At 37.4% G+C, this 17,156-nt stretch overlaps 3 protein-coding genes across 6 annotated transcripts; 2 read left to right on the forward strand and 1 right to left on the reverse strand.

The window, feature by feature from the left end:
• Positions 1–1,008: 1,008 nt before the first annotated feature.
• On the forward strand, positions 1,009–6,299 carry LOC107459385 (AUGMIN subunit 8). 3 transcript variants are annotated; one of them, XM_016077624.3, is made up of 7 exons: positions 1,009–1,329; positions 2,836–4,340; positions 4,467–4,586; positions 4,930–5,046; positions 5,149–5,238; positions 5,450–5,557; positions 5,903–6,299. In XM_016077624.3, the coding sequence occupies exons 2-7, from the start codon at positions 2,970–2,972 to the stop codon at positions 5,966–5,968; spliced, it is 1,872 nt and encodes a 623-aa protein (XP_015933110.1). In that variant the 5' UTR covers positions 1,009–1,329; positions 2,836–2,969; the 3' UTR covers positions 5,969–6,299. The 3 variants fall into 3 exon arrangements, with proteins under 3 accessions (XP_015933110.1, XP_052116959.1, XP_015933104.1); XM_052260999.1 differs by lacking the exon at positions 1,009–1,329 and adding an exon at positions 1,746–2,088; XM_016077618.3 differs by lacking the exon at positions 1,009–1,329 and adding an exon at positions 2,130–2,746.
• Positions 6,300–8,102: 1,803 nt separating this feature from the next.
• LOC107459378 (pentatricopeptide repeat-containing protein At4g30700) lies at positions 8,103–10,933 on the forward strand. Its single transcript, XM_016077610.3, has one exon. It carries the CDS (start codon positions 8,138–8,140, stop codon positions 10,502–10,504), a length of 2,367 nt encoding a protein of 788 aa, XP_015933096.1. The 5' UTR covers positions 8,103–8,137; the 3' UTR covers positions 10,505–10,933.
• A 420-nt stretch (positions 10,934–11,353) lies between these two features.
• Positions 11,354–16,427, reverse strand: LOC107459364 (cellulose synthase A catalytic subunit 7 [UDP-forming]). Of its 2 annotated transcripts, XM_016077600.2 has the most exons (13): positions 16,230–16,426; positions 15,919–16,114; positions 15,492–15,691; positions 15,291–15,390; positions 15,096–15,207; positions 14,746–15,012; positions 14,298–14,643; positions 13,872–14,135; positions 13,551–13,763; positions 13,233–13,443; positions 12,931–13,127; positions 12,411–12,764; positions 11,354–12,178 (listed from the first exon to the last, which is right to left on the reverse strand). In XM_016077600.2, the coding sequence occupies exons 1-13, from the start codon at positions 16,302–16,304 to the stop codon at positions 11,597–11,599; spliced, it is 3,117 nt and encodes a 1,038-aa protein (XP_015933086.1). In that variant the 5' UTR covers positions 16,305–16,426; the 3' UTR covers positions 11,354–11,596. The 2 variants fall into 2 exon arrangements, with proteins under 2 accessions (XP_015933086.1, XP_015933080.1); XM_016077594.3 differs by having other exon boundaries at positions 12,931–13,443; positions 16,230–16,427.
• Between the last annotated feature and the right edge of the window lie 729 nt (positions 16,428–17,156).

Below are 17,156 nucleotides of genomic sequence, written 5' to 3' on the forward strand. Positions count from 1 at the left end.
TCTTCTCTTTTTCCTTCTTCTTCTTCTTGCTGCACGTCCTTCTTCCTCTTACTCTTCTTCTTCTTCTTTTCTTTCGTTTCTTGCCTTCTCTTTCTCCTTCTTCTTCTTCTTGCTGCACGTTCTTCTTTCTCGTCTTCCTCCTCTTCTTCTTCATTTACGTGCTTTTCTCTTTGTTTTTTTCGTTATTCTCGATTTTTATTGTTTTTTGATATCAAGCTCTGAAATCGTTTTTGAAGAAGAAGAAGCAGCAGAAGATGAAGAGGAAAAAGAGAAAGAGTTCTGAATTATGCATAAGGTGTACTTCAACGAATTTTGGGTGTATTTCTTAAATCCTTTGGGTGTAGTTTTGTAATTTTTTGGGTGTATTTTTGTAATCTTTTGGGTGAATTCATGTAATCATTTGGGTGTATTTCTGTAATCATTTGGGTGTATTTTTGAAGTTCCATTATTTTCAAAACGATTTCAAAGCTTAATTTCAGAAATTATGAAAATCGAAAAAAAAACGAAGAAGAAGAGGAAGAAGATGAAGAAGACGAAGAAGAAGAAGAGGACGAGGAAGAAGGAGGAGGACGAGGAGGAGGAGGAGGAAGAAGAAGAGGAAGAGGAAGAGGAAGAGGGAGAGGGAGAGGGAGAGGGAGAAGGAGAGGAAGAAGAAGAAGAATCGTTCATAATACATGGTGAGTGTAGCGCTTTGAAAACAGGAAACGATTGAATAACGCATTAAAAGGCCCATGTGTAGCAACTTGTAAAACTTGTAAGTCAAAAAGACTTGTATGTGTAGTAACTCATCACGCATTTAATACAAAAAGTACAAAAATAATTATAATTATAAATTAAATTAAATTACTGCATAAGGCGGAAGAATCAATTAAAAGTAGGTGGCGCGAAAACAACCGTCCCGACTCCCTCCTTTTTTCTTTCCAACTGAAAACCGTTTACATTATTTTATTAACCTAAATATACAGTAATATATAATATTATAATTCTTTTCTTTTATTTTTTTTATTTTTCAGTAGAAATCATCACTTTATATTTTTCCTCTTTTTAATTCTCTTCTTCCCTTTCTCCTTCCCTCTCTTTCTCTTCGAAATCACAAAATTGCCACCGCCGACGAAGTTGAACTCCGGCGACCGGCTGTCCTTTCTCCGTTTGTCTCCGGCGAACCTTCGTGAGATCTGCACCTCATTTCTTATTCCGTTTTGGATCCTCCTTTCGCATCTTGCTTTTGTTTTTTGAATTTTAGGAGAAAAAAAAAACGAAAAAGAAAGAAGAAGAAGAGGAAGAAAATAAAGATTATCTGATCAGAGCAAGTTTTTTTAGCAGTAGAAGGTGAGAAATTCATCGAAATTGAAATCAATTGTGTTCTGATTAATTTCCTCTTCGGAGCTTCTGTTTTTCGTTTTCTTAGCTCTACGTAGATCACTTTGTCTACTATCGCGTTATGCGTGGATTTCTCCAGATTTTGGTTTTTGATCGAATTTCCGAAATTAGAGAAAGTGTTCAAATTAATTTTAATGATTGAAGGAATTAGGATTCGATGAACCCTAGTGTTTGTATTCGTTCTGCGAGATTAGATGAACAGTGAAAACACTTAACGTGTCTTCAGACAGAGAGACATGAACCTGTCAATCCAGACATCTGTCATGGATCTCTATCCTAGAACCCTTTGTTTCTTTCCAAATTTTCCAGGTTAAAATGGTTCCTTTTTTTTTCTTTTTCTTTTTCTGGGATTCCATTCTATAGATATTCGTTCATGAGTACTTTAAAAAATAATTATTCGGTATGGTCAAAAAAGAAATTACCTCACAATCAATCTTTTATGAAGTATTTTATTTTATTCTGATTCTGGTGAATCATGTTAGGTTTGCGAAATAAGTGTTTATGGGGATGGACAATAATCGTCACTGCACGTGGATGTCCATGTCTTTACCCATCTCCCAAACATTACCACCAGCTAGTTCATACTTCAACTTACAACAAAACCCATATAATGTATCTGTGCATAGCATTACAAACAAAACACATCAATTTACATTCTCTATTTGAGAATTCTCTCTGCAAATTTAGGCACAAAAAACTCATGAAACAGTAAGTTGTCATATATATATGGTAACTACTAACTACCACTAATTAGTGTTTGAGTCAAATTGGGAAGAAAGGGAAGAATGTTACTGTGTTTGAGCTTGAAAGATAGATAGGAATAGAAATAGGCACTTATTATTGGCCCTGCAAGTTATGGCATCACTTTCATAGAATTCCCTTTCATGAAAAGGAGTTGAGAGAGATGAGGAAATAGGGACAGAGTGGGTTTATGTGGAGAGAACCCATTGCCAACCCACCCGACCATGGCACTCCCGTGAGAAAGACAAAAGGGGAAAAAAATAAAAGCCTCTTACCCTACGCACTTACCTCTTTCTTATCCTACACCCCCCCATAATTCCATTTCATTTCCCAGTATCCCCAATTTCCAAGGGGACCCCCCTCCCATCCCTGCAATTCTTGCTATGTTCTCCAGTTAAACTGTAACCAAAGTTTGGTGATAAAACGTTAAATGCACATTGAGACAGTTTCCGCTAGTTTCTCTCATCCATCACAACTAATGTTGTTTTCCCTCTCCATATTCTTCTTGCCGTGTCCTGATCTTGTTGGATTCAGGATATTTTTTATGACAAAAACATACCCACTTGCGTTTACCACACACGATTCTCAAATTTGTTCTCTAACAGATCAGAGTCTCTGTAAAGATGTACACTTTTTTTGTTTATGGGTTTATTCTCTGGTTTCCTTTTTCTTTTCCAATCTGGGGTATCTTAACTTTCTTTGCATTTGTTGCAGATTTATTGCAGAGGAAAGGATCTTCTTTCTGGATAATCTGTGCTGTTCATTTATTCCATTGATTGCCAAAGCTGCTATATCTAGCCGAGTTTCATGAACACTAAGATCAATGTGGTCTAACTGTGATAGAGTGGATGGATGTACATGAATCAGATCAAGCATTACGGAAACTCCGAGCTGTGGAGACTCGAAGACAACCCTTGGTTCTAGCTGAAAAGTTCAATGCACTCGCTACCAGGCTTCCAGCAACAAGGGAAGTTAGTTCAAGGTATAAATCACCTTCTCCAGCATCCCCAACTTCTACTCCCCGGCGATGCCCATCTCCAACCCTCTCAAGAACTACTCCTGCATCACCCAAACCGTTACCAAAGAGGCCTGTCTCAGCAGAGAGGAAGAGGCCGACTACTCCCTCTTCCCCACGCAGTCCTTCCACACCGGTCAGTGACTCATCTGTAGATGTACATTTATCATCCAGACAGGCAGCTGGTAGCCGTTTTCCAGAGACCCTATGGCCTTCTACAATGCGAAGCTTGAGTGTTTCTTTCCAGTCTGATACCATTTCGATACCTGTCAGCAAGAAAGAAAAAGAGAAGCCGGTTACTAGCCCTTCTGATCGTACATTGAGGCCTGCTTCCAATGTGGCTCACAAGAAGGCTGAAACTCCTCGAAAGGCTACTCCTGAGAGAATTAGGAGCCCTCTTAAAGGGAAGAATACCACTGATCAATCAGAGAATTCAAAACCAGTTGATGGTCTGCATTCTCGATTGATAGATCAGCATCGGTGGCCAAGTAGAGTAGGTGGGAAGGTATTGCCTAGTTCATTAAACCGAAATATAGATCATGCTGATACCACGATAAGAAAGTTGAGCACTCCAATTTCAGAAACTGGTGTATCATCGCTGAGAAGATTGTCTTTATCGAGTGAAGTTTCGGCCTCGGGAACTAGCATGCCTTCGCTGAGAAGATTGTCTCTACCAGGCGAAACAAGTAAGCCCGTGCAAAAAGGTTCTAATGATGCTGGAAGGCTGTCATTGCTTGGTGAAAGCGGAAGGACAGGAAGCCAGATGAAATCAACTGATGACCGCCTCCAGTTATTAAGATCACTTAGACCCGTTTCTACAACTCCGGCAGATAAAACAGGATTGTCAACTGCTGGAGTCAGATCTCTGTCCTTGTCGCGTCCTGCCTCACCCGTTAAGACATCGGTGATATCCTCTCCTGGTTCAAGAGGTCTCAGTCCATCTCGGTCGAGGCCATCAACTCCTGTAACTCCTTTTTCTAGAGGGCTTAGTCCATCTCAAATTAGGCCAAACAGTCCTACCAGTCCATCTGACAATTCAACTTCAGTTATGAGCTTTATTGCTGATTTTAAAAAAGGGAAAAAGAGTGCAGCCTTCATAGAAGATGCTCACCAGTTACGACTTATGTACAACAGATACCTGCAATGGAGATTTGTCAATGCAAGAGCAGAGGATGCACTTTACATCCAAAATTTAACTGTGGAGGTATGATTTGCTCTCTTTCACAAGCTTGCAAACTCTTGCAGTGTAGTTCTTATGCTATGTACAGGATTGTGCACGTCAATTTACTTGCTTACATGATTTTACAAAAATCTTTCAACAATGATGCAGAGAACTTTGTATGATGTATGGAGCACTACTTTGTCTATGTGGGAATCAATTATTAGGAAGAGGATCAATCTCCAGCAGCTGCGGCTCGAGCTCAAGCTGAATTCTATTTTGAATGATCAAGTAATGCTTCTGTGATGACTAAAATAGTTATGATTCCACATGCCACTTTTTTTTAGGGACATTCAAGTTACTTTTTATTCATTAAATTTTTTACATGATTGACTTGGATAGTTGGTGATCTATGAGTTAAGCAAATATGCACAGCAGATATTGGCCCTATGCCCCTGTATATTGAATATAGGTTTTTTATTAGTCTCTGATTACATGTTATTGATATTAGCGGTTGATATAATTATATCACTTCCTATAAGTGTAATCCTATTTCCCTTCATTACTTAGTTCAACTTATCAATACTTGGTGATATATTGTTCTGATGTGGGTCTTTAACTATGTTTGAAGCAGATGACCTACCTTGATGATTGGGCTGCACTTGAAAGTGATCACGTTGATGCTGTATCTGGGGCTATAGAAGACTTCGAGGCAAGCACTCTTCGTCTTCCAGTGACTGGAGGGGCAAAGGTATGCCTGGTTTGTGTTTGTTGATTTGATACCTGGGACGACCGGATGAGATGCATGCATCGATAATAACAAGTTAACAATAATAACATTACACCTTTTCAGGCAGATATTGAGCATTTGAAAGTTGCTATCTGTTCAGCTGTTGATGTCATGCAAGCAATGGGATCTGCAATATGCCCTTCGCTTTCACGGGTGACTTACTTTATCTAGAGTTATACTGTTTTAGTCCACCTTATCATCTATTGTCCTGTTGTTTTCTAGGCTAACACATTACTATCAAACTTGTCCTCCATTTATTGTATTACTGTTTAATTTAGTATCTGATGGTCAATATAATTTTTCCAACATTTCGTATTCAAATGCAATATTCTAGGCATTTATACCTGTTTTTATGTTATCATAGGTGGAGGCCATGAATAATTTAATTTCTGAAGTTGCTATCGTATCAGCACAGGAAAAGGCCTTGCTTGATGAATGCGAAGCGCTACTAACATTTGCAGCAGCTATGCAGGTGAGAGTCATGGTATATACTAAACAGTTAACAACATTGTACTCAACAAAATCTCTCAAATTTATGATGTTGAGTATGAAAATAAGTTAACAGCCAACCAAAATATGTGGCTCAGTTCTCAATCATAGTTATCAACCAAAATATGTAGTATACAAAGATAAAATGGAGACAGATCCTTCCAAATTCATAGTGGATTAGTTTGATTAGTTTCTTTCATCAAGACAGTTTGAGAGAAATATTTTGCATGTAAAATTGTTCATGAGCATTTGATGAGACGAAAATAATGCGTTTCATGGTTATCATCATCATTGTGTTGCTAGTCTAATTATTTTTTGGATAAATCAGGTTGAGGAAAATAGCCTTCGGACGCATCTCATGCAAATCAAGCAAGTTTTAGAGGTGAATAAGTAACAAATGCTGGAATTTAAACAAGCATTAGCTTGACCTACTTCTAAGCTAACAACACTTCTTGGTTCTTGCGGCTGCAGCCAAATAGTATAAGTATATCTAATATATTATATAATTATTTCAGGTTATTTACCCTTGTAAATTATTTTTGTTATGTTTAAATAGGCTCCTTCCCTTTTTTGTCTCACTCAAATATGTTGGAATTCATATTGTTCCATTATTATCTTCCTCTCCTTTCTTTAGTCAACACTGGCGACCAAGCCTTCCACTTGTAATTTTGTATCAGGACAAATGAGAAAGAAAATGCAAAGCAAAAGAGTTATATTGAGTTCAACCCATTTTTGCACTATAGTTTGCATTTAATTCATACTAGAATGAGACCCGCGCAATATGCGGGACGGTAAATTAATGACAGTATATAATAAATATTAAAAATTATTATGTTTTGTAGAAATAAATTAAATATGTGTAAATTGAAGTTAAATTTAAAAGGTATTTTATTTTAAATAATTTGTAGTACAAAAGATTTTGATGTTGGAGTTATACAAAGTGACATTTTTATTTGGTGGTTTGATTTTTACATTTGTTTTAGTTTTAGTTGATGGACTTAGTAATCTTATGTGGCACTCGTCCTCCTTTTTTTTGTTGGTTGTTAGAGTTGCTACTTTCTTCTTTTTGTCGTAGGTTTTTGTGAAGACATGTTCTTTATAAATTGTTGAGTTTGATGCACTTTCTATTGTGTTATTTGGTTTCATCTTTGTATGTATGTTCTTCTTCTGAAAATGTGTCTTGAATTTGTATGGTTTTCTTTCTCTTTAATCTCTTGATGGGGTGGTGTTTCAATGTCATTATTTTTTTGAATTAGATTTGAAGCCCAATAAGTTTTTTGCATCGCCATCAAATAATACAAAAGTTGTTGTAACACTTTGATCTGAAACCTTTAATTGAATTATGAACCTAAAATAAGTATTGGGTTAGCAACTAATAATTTGATAGATGAGATTATAAAAAGTATATAGAGTTACCTTATTGTTGGATATTATGGTGTTTGATTACATGTGCTAGAAATGTAGTTGTTTCTTTTACATTTAACATAGTTCCATCCTAATTTGTCATCAATTTTATTTATAATTGCTAAAATTGTGAAGATCTTTTCCTATTCTAATATTCAATTTATGTTATCATTAGGTATATGGTATTTGAATAGGTATGAATGTATGATGCATGTTGTGATTTTTTTTGTCATACCTGATCATTAGATTCTCATTGCATGGCCATTAGATCTTGGATAGTTATTCGATTTCTAATCGTTCTGCTCTGAAAGAATGATGTTCTATTGAGTAAGTTTGAAATGGAAATAAATTTTTTGTGCTAAATTTGATATTATGTGAAGGAATAGTGATAAGAGACTTATATATGTAGTTTAAATGATATGAAACTTAAATACTTATAACGTAAAATTTATTATGATTAATAATATTATTATGACATTTGTAATATGGATATTTATTACTTTAGTGGGTTATTTATAAAAATTAATAAATTAATTGTTGAGGTTATAAATTTATTGCATTGTTTATAACGGTAAGATATACTAAATAATAATATAAGAATATGAATTCAATGTATTTGTAGGTTACAAATTTATTGGATTCTCTTTTTTAGTTTTTTATTTGTATATTTTATTTTTTATGACTTGGAAATAATAGTTGATTTGACAAGAATTGAGTGGTTGATTTTAAAGTTGTGCCAAGTAAGTTGCTGACATGGTATTAGTAGAAAGAAAGAAATGTCTCAAAAATAATGTGGTGCATGCTTATATATCTACTTTTATATATTAAGAATGGATTTGAGCAGCAAAGGCAAAAATAGCACGAAGTTAAACATTTTGATGCTACCAAACCACAATAATTTTAAGCAGATTAGAATAAAAAATAAATTGAAATTGATAAAATATAAATAATAAATTTTTAAATAAAATTGAATTAGATTGAAAAATAAAAATTAAACTGTTACCATTTTAAATGTATTGGTACTATTGAAAATGTATTTTTTTTTAAAAAAAAAGCATATCAAGAAATAAATATTTTATTTTATAACCATTCTTTTAGGATTAAAAAAAAAAAGATCCGTTGTTTTGTTAAAGAAGGGAATGATGAAATTGGAGTGCAGATGCAGATGATTCACCGGGAGCTGTCTACACCGCCGAGCCGCAACGCCCTCCTCTCACTCATCACCAACTCCGCCACCATCCACCACCTCCTCCAGCTCCACGCTCAGCTCCTCCGTAATGGCTTCCACTCCGACATTGCCACCGTCACCAAGCTCACCCAGCGCCTCTTCGACCTCCGCGCCCCTCGCCACGCCCTCTCTCTTTTCTTCTCCTTCCCCAAACCCGACATCTTCCTCTTCAACGTCCTCGTCCAAGGTTTCTCCCTCAACGCTTCCCCTTCTACCTCTCTCTCCCTCTACTCCCGCCTCCGCAAAAGCATCAACCTTTCCCCTGATAACTTCACCTACGCTTTCACAATCAACGCCGCTTCTGGTTCCCGCGACGAGAAGCACGGGATGATGCTGCACGCGCATGCCATTGTTGATGGGTTGGCCCCCAACCTATTTGTGGGTTCTGCACTCGTTGACTTGTACTGCAAGTTTTCTCGTGTTGGGTATGCTAGAAAGGTGTTTGATAGAATGCCTGAGAAAGATACTGTTTTGTGGAACGCTATGGTTAATGGCTTGGCGAGGAATTGTTGTTATGAGGATTCTATTGAGGTTTTTGGGGACATGGTTGAAGATGGGGTGAGGTTGGATTCAACTACATTGTCTACTGTGCTCCCTGCTGCTGCTGAGTTGAAGGAGTTGGGAGTTGGGATGGGGATTCAGTGTTTGGCTATGAAAATTGGGTTTCATTCTGTTGATTATGTGCTTACGGGCTTGGTTTCATTGTATTCGAAATGTGGGGATGTGGACACTGCTAGGTTGTTATTTTGGATGATCGATAAGCCTGACTTGGTGTCTTACAATGCTCTTATTTCTGGGTTTACTTGCAATGGTGAGGTTGAGTGTTCGGTGAAGCTTTTCAGAGAGTTGCTTGCTTCTGGTCAGAGGGTGAGTTCAAGCACTATGGTTGGCTTGATTCCAGTGTCTTCTCCCTTTGGTCATCTTCATTTGGCTTCCTCTATTCAGGGATTTTGTGTGAAATCTGGTACTATTTCGCATCCGTCTGTTTCAACCGCACTCACAACTGTGTACAGTAGGCTCAATGAAATGGACTTGGCACGCTCCTTATTTGATGAATCGCCAGAGAAAACTGTGGCTGCTTGGAATGCTATGATTTCGGGTTATACTCAGAATGGTTTAACCGAGACCTCTCTCTCTCTTTTTCAGGAGATGATGAAGACTGAGTTTGCTCCAAATCCAGTTACAATCACAACTATCCTTTCAGCTTGTGCTCAACTAGGAGCACTGAGTTTTGGGAAATGGGTCCATGAGCTGATCAAAAGCAAAAATCTTGAACCAAACATTTATGTTTCCACTGCTCTAGTTGACATGTATGCTAAGTGTGGGAACATATCAGAGGCATGGCAACTATTTGACTCGATGAGTGAAAAGAATACTGTCACATGGAATACTATGATTTTTGGTTATGGGCTCCATGGACACGGGCATGAAGCGCTTAAGCTTTTTAATGAGATGTTACATTTAGGATTTCAACCATCTAGTGTTACTTTTCTTTCAGTCATGTATGCTTGTAGTCATGCTGGCTTGGTAAGAGAAGGAGATGAAATTTTCCGTGCTATGGTCAATGAATACGGGATCAAACCCCTGCCTGAGCACTATGCCTGCATGGTGGACATTCTTGGGCGAGCTGGGCAGTTAGAAAAGGCCTTAGAATTTATAAGGAGTATGCCTGTTGAGCCTGGTCCTGCAGTGTGGGGTACATTGCTTGGTGCTTGCATGATTCACAAAGACACAAATATGGCCCGCATGGCTTCGGAAAAGCTATTTGAATTGGATCCAGGGAGTGTTGGATACCATGTTTTGCTCTCTAATATATACTCGGTAGAGAGAAACTTCCCAAAGGCTGCTTCAATACGAGAAGGAGTGAAGAAAAGAAAACTGGCAAAGACTCCTGGTTGCACTCTAATTGAGATTCATGGGACCCCACATGTATTTGTATCTGGTGATCGATCTCATTCTCATGCTACTGCTATCTATGAAATGCTGGAGAAGTTAACTAGCAAGATGAGGGAAATTGGATACCGTTCGGAGACAGTCACTGCTTTGCATGATGTGGAAGAAGAAGAAAAGGAGCTCATGGTTAATGTTCACAGTGAGAAGTTAGCCATTGCTTTTGCTCTTATTACAACTGAACCTGGTACTGAGATCAGGATCATCAAGAATCTCCGGGTTTGTTTAGATTGTCATACTGCAACTAAATATATATCAAAGATCACAGAAAGAGTCATTGTAGTCAGGGATGCTAACAGATTCCACCACTTCAAAGATGGTGTCTGTTCTTGTGGCGATTATTGGTGAATCTGAATGAATAATTGTTTACCAGTTAAACTAAGTGGGGCAGAAGCATCACCTGAGCTTTTAGTTTCATATGTTTTACCTTACAATAATACGATGCGGACACCCCACTTGAGCAGCATGACACTGAGTTGATCACTTGAAATATTTTTGAAGCAAGTTAAATTGAGTGATATCTAAGTTCTATCATGCTTGTCTGCTGCTGTACTCCACCTAAACGTCATACAAGCCCGTTTACTGTATCAAGCAGTCTTAGTCATTGTATCTTTTAGAGACACATACTAGCATTGCATTCTTTTTGTCCATGCAGGAGGCTGATATCCTCCTCGGCTGTACTATTGTAACGGAGTTGATAGTAAGTTACCATGTTTCACTATTTATCTAGTCATCAAGTGTTCTCAATTTTTTAATTTGCTATTTGGAGCTGCTGTTGAATATATGAAATAATTCTAACGAATTTGCAACCAAAAGAATCTTTTCTTTTCCTTATATACTTGCAAAATTAAATATTTTGCTCAGTGCTTCTCCTTTGTTTAATGAAGGAAGAAAATTGTTGCTTATAGAAAGTTGTTGCTTTCTGATAAAGAGATTCATGTAATCTTAAACCTATTAGAAAATTTAACAGTTGATTTTCAAGCTCAAATCTTCCATGGAGTGAATTGATTCACATGTCGTTACACAACTAAAAATCCAGTTTCCAGAGCCCAAATCATTCAAAACCAATTTGTAGATCAGGTATATTTGCTACTGCCTTTGCATTCTGTTTAATGATTGTGAAAAAAAAATATGGTTATAATTCAATAAAAGATGAATGTGATTGAAGATCAGTGTACTACTAATTTGCACGATATATCGGTAAACTTGTAAAGTTCATTTACTTTCCAATACTTGAGCAATTTAAGCCAAAACATAAGGCTATATGTAGTACATTTACAAGAACGACAAAACTGCACTTGCACTTGATAGCTTTCAGTCTTTCCTTATTCCTCCATGTGCATCTACATTCGTTGGTTAACAAATTATACCTTAAAATCAAGCATTTGCACACACCATCAACATGGTCACCAAAGAATACTATGAAGGGAACACTAATCTTCAGCAGTTTATTCCACACATCTTGGTATCAGGTCCTTTAGTTTTCGTCACAAATGGATCAATTCTTACCCAGAGCAACGAGAAGATGGAAGCCAATAGCACTGACCATATCACAACTATGGTAGGTGTGCGGTTTTGCCGACCCATCAAACCTTTAAGGAATGGATATAGATGGACAATCACCCAGAAGGAGAAGAAGAGTTTTCCAAAGAGAGGTCCCCATGATTGGTAACCATTGTTTATTGCATCTGAGATTCCAGCAACAACCCCAACAATGTTGATTATTAAGATTGTAGTTGGAGGAATCAAGAGAGTAGTCCACTTGAAGGTGTATAACTCTCCAAACTCTTCATCGTCTGCAGCCTTGGATGTGACAGTGAAGTTGGTGTCAATTCCAGCCAACACCTTCAGAAGACCTTGTATGACAGCAAAGAGATGTGCTGATACACCACCAATGACCCAGAATTGTTCATTTCTCCACCATTCTTCAATGCTCACTCCACTCCATTTCAACTCAAGAATGCCAGTTGCAATGATTGAAGAGAAGAGAGCAACAAAGTACAAACCAGCAAAAGTGCTTATCTGAATCATAAGCAATAAATAAAATGTGAGTTTTTGACGATTGAAGCATTTCAGCTTTTTAGCTATCATGGATTAAGTCCTACTATATATTTATTAGCATTCATATAATGTCATGTCTCGTGCTTTTGTGAAGATAACATAAAATTACATGAAACTATGCATGTTAAAATTCAAGAATCATGTCATGTCTAACTCCATTCTAAATTGAAGTGAATAGTTCAAAAATTGTTACCGGCGGCATGATGAATTTGTCAGTGAGTAAGCAGACAGCAGGAAGAATACAGTATGCAACCAGAGGTATGGATGTGAATGGGTAGACAGTTGTGTTTGCATATGCAAATCTCTCAAGCCACTTTAGCTTCCCTTCCTTGTAGCCATACCATAACGGGCAATGGCGACTGAAGAAGATCTCGATGGATCCAAGTGCCCAACGAAGCACCTGGTTAAGCCTATCTGACAAGTTGATGGGAGCAGTACCCTTGAATGCTGTTCTCTTTGGCATGCAGTAAATGGATCTCCAACCACGGCAATGCATCTTGAAACCTGTTAGAATATCCTCTGTAATAGAACCATAGATCCAACCTAGCTGCAAATTTGGAAAGCAAAATTCTTGGATGAGTTCCTTTTATTCTTAAATGTGAATATAGTAAGATATTCAGGACAATCGAGTTTTCGAGGAGTTGAGTTTTACATTTCAAGTTTATCTATTTGGTGAACTCGAGTTTGATAACCTTGTTAAAAATAGAATTTACCTCAATTCCCCATTCAGTTTTATCTTCATAACCACAACTGATTACATGAATGGCTTCTTTAAGCTGGCTTGCTGGACTTGATGAAGGAGGTACACCACCCTCTTCCATCAAAGTTGAAGTCACAAAAATAGATGACTGCCCAAATTTCTTCTCAAAATTCATTTGGGACATGAGCAACTCTTTGTCATCCTCCATTGCTATATAGAGACATGTGACAGGGGTTAGAATAGGTAAAGGGAAACCAATTTGGATATAAATTAGTTTCAAATAGTAGTGACTAATGAATAGAGAAAAATGAGAACCTTTAAGGTTTGCAGCCTCTGCAATTGCATCATTCTTTGCATGCTTTGCCTTCTTACGCTTTCCGAAGCATGGACAACAGTCACAACTTACCATTTTTGGACGTTTAGGACCTTTTGGAGGATTGTATCCATATAAAGCTTGCCTCCTGAATACACAACCTGTGCCCACATATACAGGACCCTGAATTCCATCCAATCCCTTCATGTTAATCTGCAAACACAAAGAAGTGAAAGTAGTTAAGTATCTGAATTCTGCAAAGACAGTGCTTTTTAAAAAGGCCATGTCTTACTGAAGCTGAGAATCTTGTGGTGACTTACATCAAAGAAAACTGTGTTCCTGTTAGCATACCGATCATGTGTATCGATACCATCAAATCTCTGAGGAAATTGGACATAGCAGACTTTCTTCCCAGTTTGAGGGTCCATTAAAAAGCACATGGCCTCTCGGACAGCTTTGCTGTTATTGACATAGTGATCACAATCCAAGTTCAGCATGAAAGGAGCATTTGTAAGCACAGCAGAGACCCGAATCTGGAAATCGCGGCAATCATCAGAGAAGAGTGAAGTGAAATAGTGGCTCATAAAGGTGAAATTGGACATCACGTAAATAACACTGCTGCTCAAAATTCAAAACTCTACCAGAGCATTCATGGCACCAGCTTTCTTGTGGTGCTGAAAACCAGGCCTTTTCTCCCTGGAGACATAGACGAGACGAGGGAGCTCATTTCCTTCAGTGTCATGGCCTCCACTGTGGCCAAGAAATACTTGAATCATACCAGGATGATCCTTAGTATTGTTTCCTGGCCATGGTGTCCCATCCTGCATGATCCACCCTCCTGGAGGAACCTTCTGTGCTTTAGCCACAAGTGCATTGATCCTCACCTTAAACTCTTCATATTCTCTCTATCAAACAAACAATTAATAGAGTCAATCCTTGAAGTCTTTTTGTAATAATGTAAAAAGGTTCTACCATTTTTGTTCCTCACAACTACTAATATTTTTTAAGTGTCTCATCTGATGCTTAACCATCTTTGTCTGTGTTGTCCTAGTAATTTTAGTACTAACCTTCATTGCGCGCCGCTCCTTAACAAAGGTTGGTTGCACTTTGTCCTTGAGGTAGTCAATTTTCTCAGAGAAGTACATCTCCGGTGCCCTTGGTTCTATGGAAAATTTCTTGCAAAATGGTACCCACTTCCTAGCAAACTCTGCAGTTTCTGATAAGGCTTCAAATGTACACATTGAAGCACCATCATCAGAAATGTAGCAAGATATCTTGTCAACAGGGTAATCCATGGCCAAGATTGAAAGAACAGTGTTTGCTGTAACAAGAGGAGGTTCCTTCATAGGGTCCACAGTACTCACAAACACATCCACAGGAGCAAGCATGTTTGGTTCACCTTCACGCTCATACCTAACATATGAACAACATTTTGGTCACGCAATCATTTCTCTGAAAAGGTTAAGCTATTAAACAAAGACATATAAATGATCTTTTATCTAATAATATCGTTACCTGATTGAAAGACGGTCAAGGTAGGTCTCTCTATCAATTGGGAACCATTTAGGGAACTGATCAAGGATCCATGAAAAAGCAAACCAGATTTCACATATAATGGAAGTTAGCCATAGCCCCAGTGCATCATGAACCGGGTTCAGAATTCGATATCTTAGAAAGAACGCAAGAATAACAAGCCGCGCCACAATCACCATCCTATATGGATTCACTTTGCTAGATGCAATTGGTACCTTCCTTGATAGTGGTTGCCTTGTTACATCCAACCTGCAACAGTTGGCATAATTGCCATCATTTCATTGAAGTTAAATCAAAGAACTGCTTGGAGGAATGTTTTTATAGAAGCATACATGGCTGCATCAAAATCTTCATCAGGTTCAGGGCCTAAATTGCCTTGTTGAAGTTTCCAATCATCCATCCTTTCTTTCCATCCATCTTTCTTATCATCCCATCTTTCACTTCCTGTTTAGGATCATAACATTTAATACACTTTTGTTCTTTTTTTTTATACAATTACTATTACCAAATTGTAACCGATATATTACCAGGTTCAGAAACTGGATATGGATGCACTCTTTTATGCAATGTAGAAGATAACATCTCTCCATAAGCATGAGATCCCACTGCTGATAACTCTCCACTCACCTGCATATTCATGCAAGCAAAGTTAGAATTTGTATGAGTTGAATAATTGTATAAGAAGGCTTTATTTTCTATTGAAATAGTTCAAAGTTCAAACATCTTACAGGAAGAGATCGACCACCAGAAATGACAGCTGGGAATTGAGCATTATCTTCATCTTCAGGACCTCTTCCATAGCTCATCTTCCCATACAGCATGGCTTCTGCAGAATGGTCATGCTTGTTCCTTTCATCCTCGATGTTAAATTCATGTTCAATATCATCCACATCCTCCTCATCTTCATCTCCCTCCACCCTTGGACTCCCTAATATAATGGCCAACTTTAGATTAGAACATAACAACAATAATTTACAAATCAAACAAAAAACATGTATAAGTTTTCCTTTAATTTCTGTTATCTGTTATTGTTACTTCTTAGTATATTCATAAAATCAATGTATTCAAATACATCAATTATCAAGAAGTAACAATTACAAGTAAAAGAGAATGGAAAAATGTAAAATGTAACATCTTAATTCATTAACTAGTTACCCTTGAGACGCTTGTATCTGGTTTTGCATTGTGGACAAAGTTGGCTGCCTTCCCTCCTTTCATACTCATAGCACGGCCGGCACACCGGAAAACCACACTCATTGCAGGCCACAAACAAGTCTCCATCCGCCGTGAGTCCCACCTCATCACCACATATCTCACACACTTGACCATCCAAGTTCTTCAAAGGCTTGTGCTGCAAGAAAAGGACATAGCAGTAACACAACACATATATCAATCAAAACTGTTTGATGAAAAACAACCAGCAATTAAACTCCTTTTGTAGCTTCAATGTCATAGATATCTGTTACCTCTTCATGGCCATGAATGACAACAAGCTCATTGCGGTTATGAGAGCCAGCGACAAGTCCGGCGCTGGCTTCCATATCGATTTGGTAGTGACTATAGTGAAGGAGACAATGCAGGGTGACACAATGGAAGAAAAACAAGAATGTAGTGGTGAGATTTTATGAAGGGAAACTAAACTCTTTACACACACACACACATGAGACACCTAATGTGTCCACATAAGAGATGGTGCTAATTGGTTGCAGGGTCCCCATTGCCTTGAAGTTAAGCTTCTTCCTTTTTCTTTCAACTACCATTTTTCTGAGTCATTTTCCAACGACTGACTCTATTGTTTGGTTGTTCAGAAATCATACATTGCAAACGTAACAAGTGGGCAAGAAGTAGGAGGGAGCCATTGCTGCGAACGGATGGTATGTCAGCATTCGAAAAGGAATACAATAACTACAATGAAGTTTCTGCATTAAGCCATTAACGTTTGGTTTAGTTGAATATAATAGGAAACTATTTGGAGGATTCAACCAACTAACCTATAGAAACTATATGACGTTCAAGTCAACAGAGTAATACTATTACTAATGTGAAAAAGAAAACAAGAGATCAGTTATAACACTAGTAAAACTTTATTAAATCAACACATATTAATACACCAAAAAAAAATGCCACATTATTTTATTGAATTTAATTTTTAAATATTAATAATAAAAAAACTTATATAGACAATTATATGAATAAAAATAACTAATTTTTAAATTCATTATCTGAAAGATCATCTAAACGGATATATGACTGTAAAAGTACTCTACTTTTTTATTAGAGTAAAAAAGTTAAATTTGTCTTATATATTTTTAGTCATTTCACACTCTAAATATAAATTTTATACAAATATATTTTTTTTTATAAAAGTATTAATGATTGATGTTCGGTTCTTT

The sequence above is a fragment of the Arachis duranensis genome, chromosome 1 (genome assembly GCF_000817695.3).
Source record: "Arachis duranensis cultivar V14167 chromosome 1, aradu.V14167.gnm2.J7QH, whole genome shotgun sequence".
In the NCBI taxonomy this organism is placed as follows: Eukaryota; Viridiplantae; Streptophyta; class Magnoliopsida; order Fabales; family Fabaceae; genus Arachis; species Arachis duranensis.

Bases quoted from the DNA above. Each gene is read 5' to 3' on its own strand.
- LOC107459378 (XM_016077610.3), top strand. From the start codon at position 8,138: ATGCAGATGATTCACCGGGAGCTGTCTACACCGCCGAGCCGCAACGCC.
- LOC107459385 (XM_016077624.3), top strand. From the start codon at position 2,970: ATGGATGTACATGAATCAGATCAAGCATTACGGAAACTCCGAGCTGTG. The intron at 5,047-5,148 runs GTATGCCTGGTT...ACACCTTTTCAG, and splicing joins CAGTGACTGGAGGGGCAAAG to GCAGATATTGAGCATTTGAA. The intron at 5,558-5,902 runs GTGAGAGTCATG...TGGATAAATCAG, and splicing joins CATTTGCAGCAGCTATGCAG to GTTGAGGAAAATAGCCTTCG.
- LOC107459364 (XM_016077594.3), bottom strand. From the start codon at position 16,304: ATGGAAGCCAGCGCCGGACTTGTCGCTGGCTCTCATAACCGCAATGAG. The intron at 15,391-15,491 runs GTAAGATGTTTG...ATGAATATGCAG, and splicing joins CTGGTGGTCGATCTCTTCCT to GTGAGTGGAGAGTTATCAGC. The intron at 14,136-14,297 runs GTTAGTACTAAA...TTTGTTTGATAG, and splicing joins AGGAGCGGCGCGCAATGAAG to AGAGAATATGAAGAGTTTAA.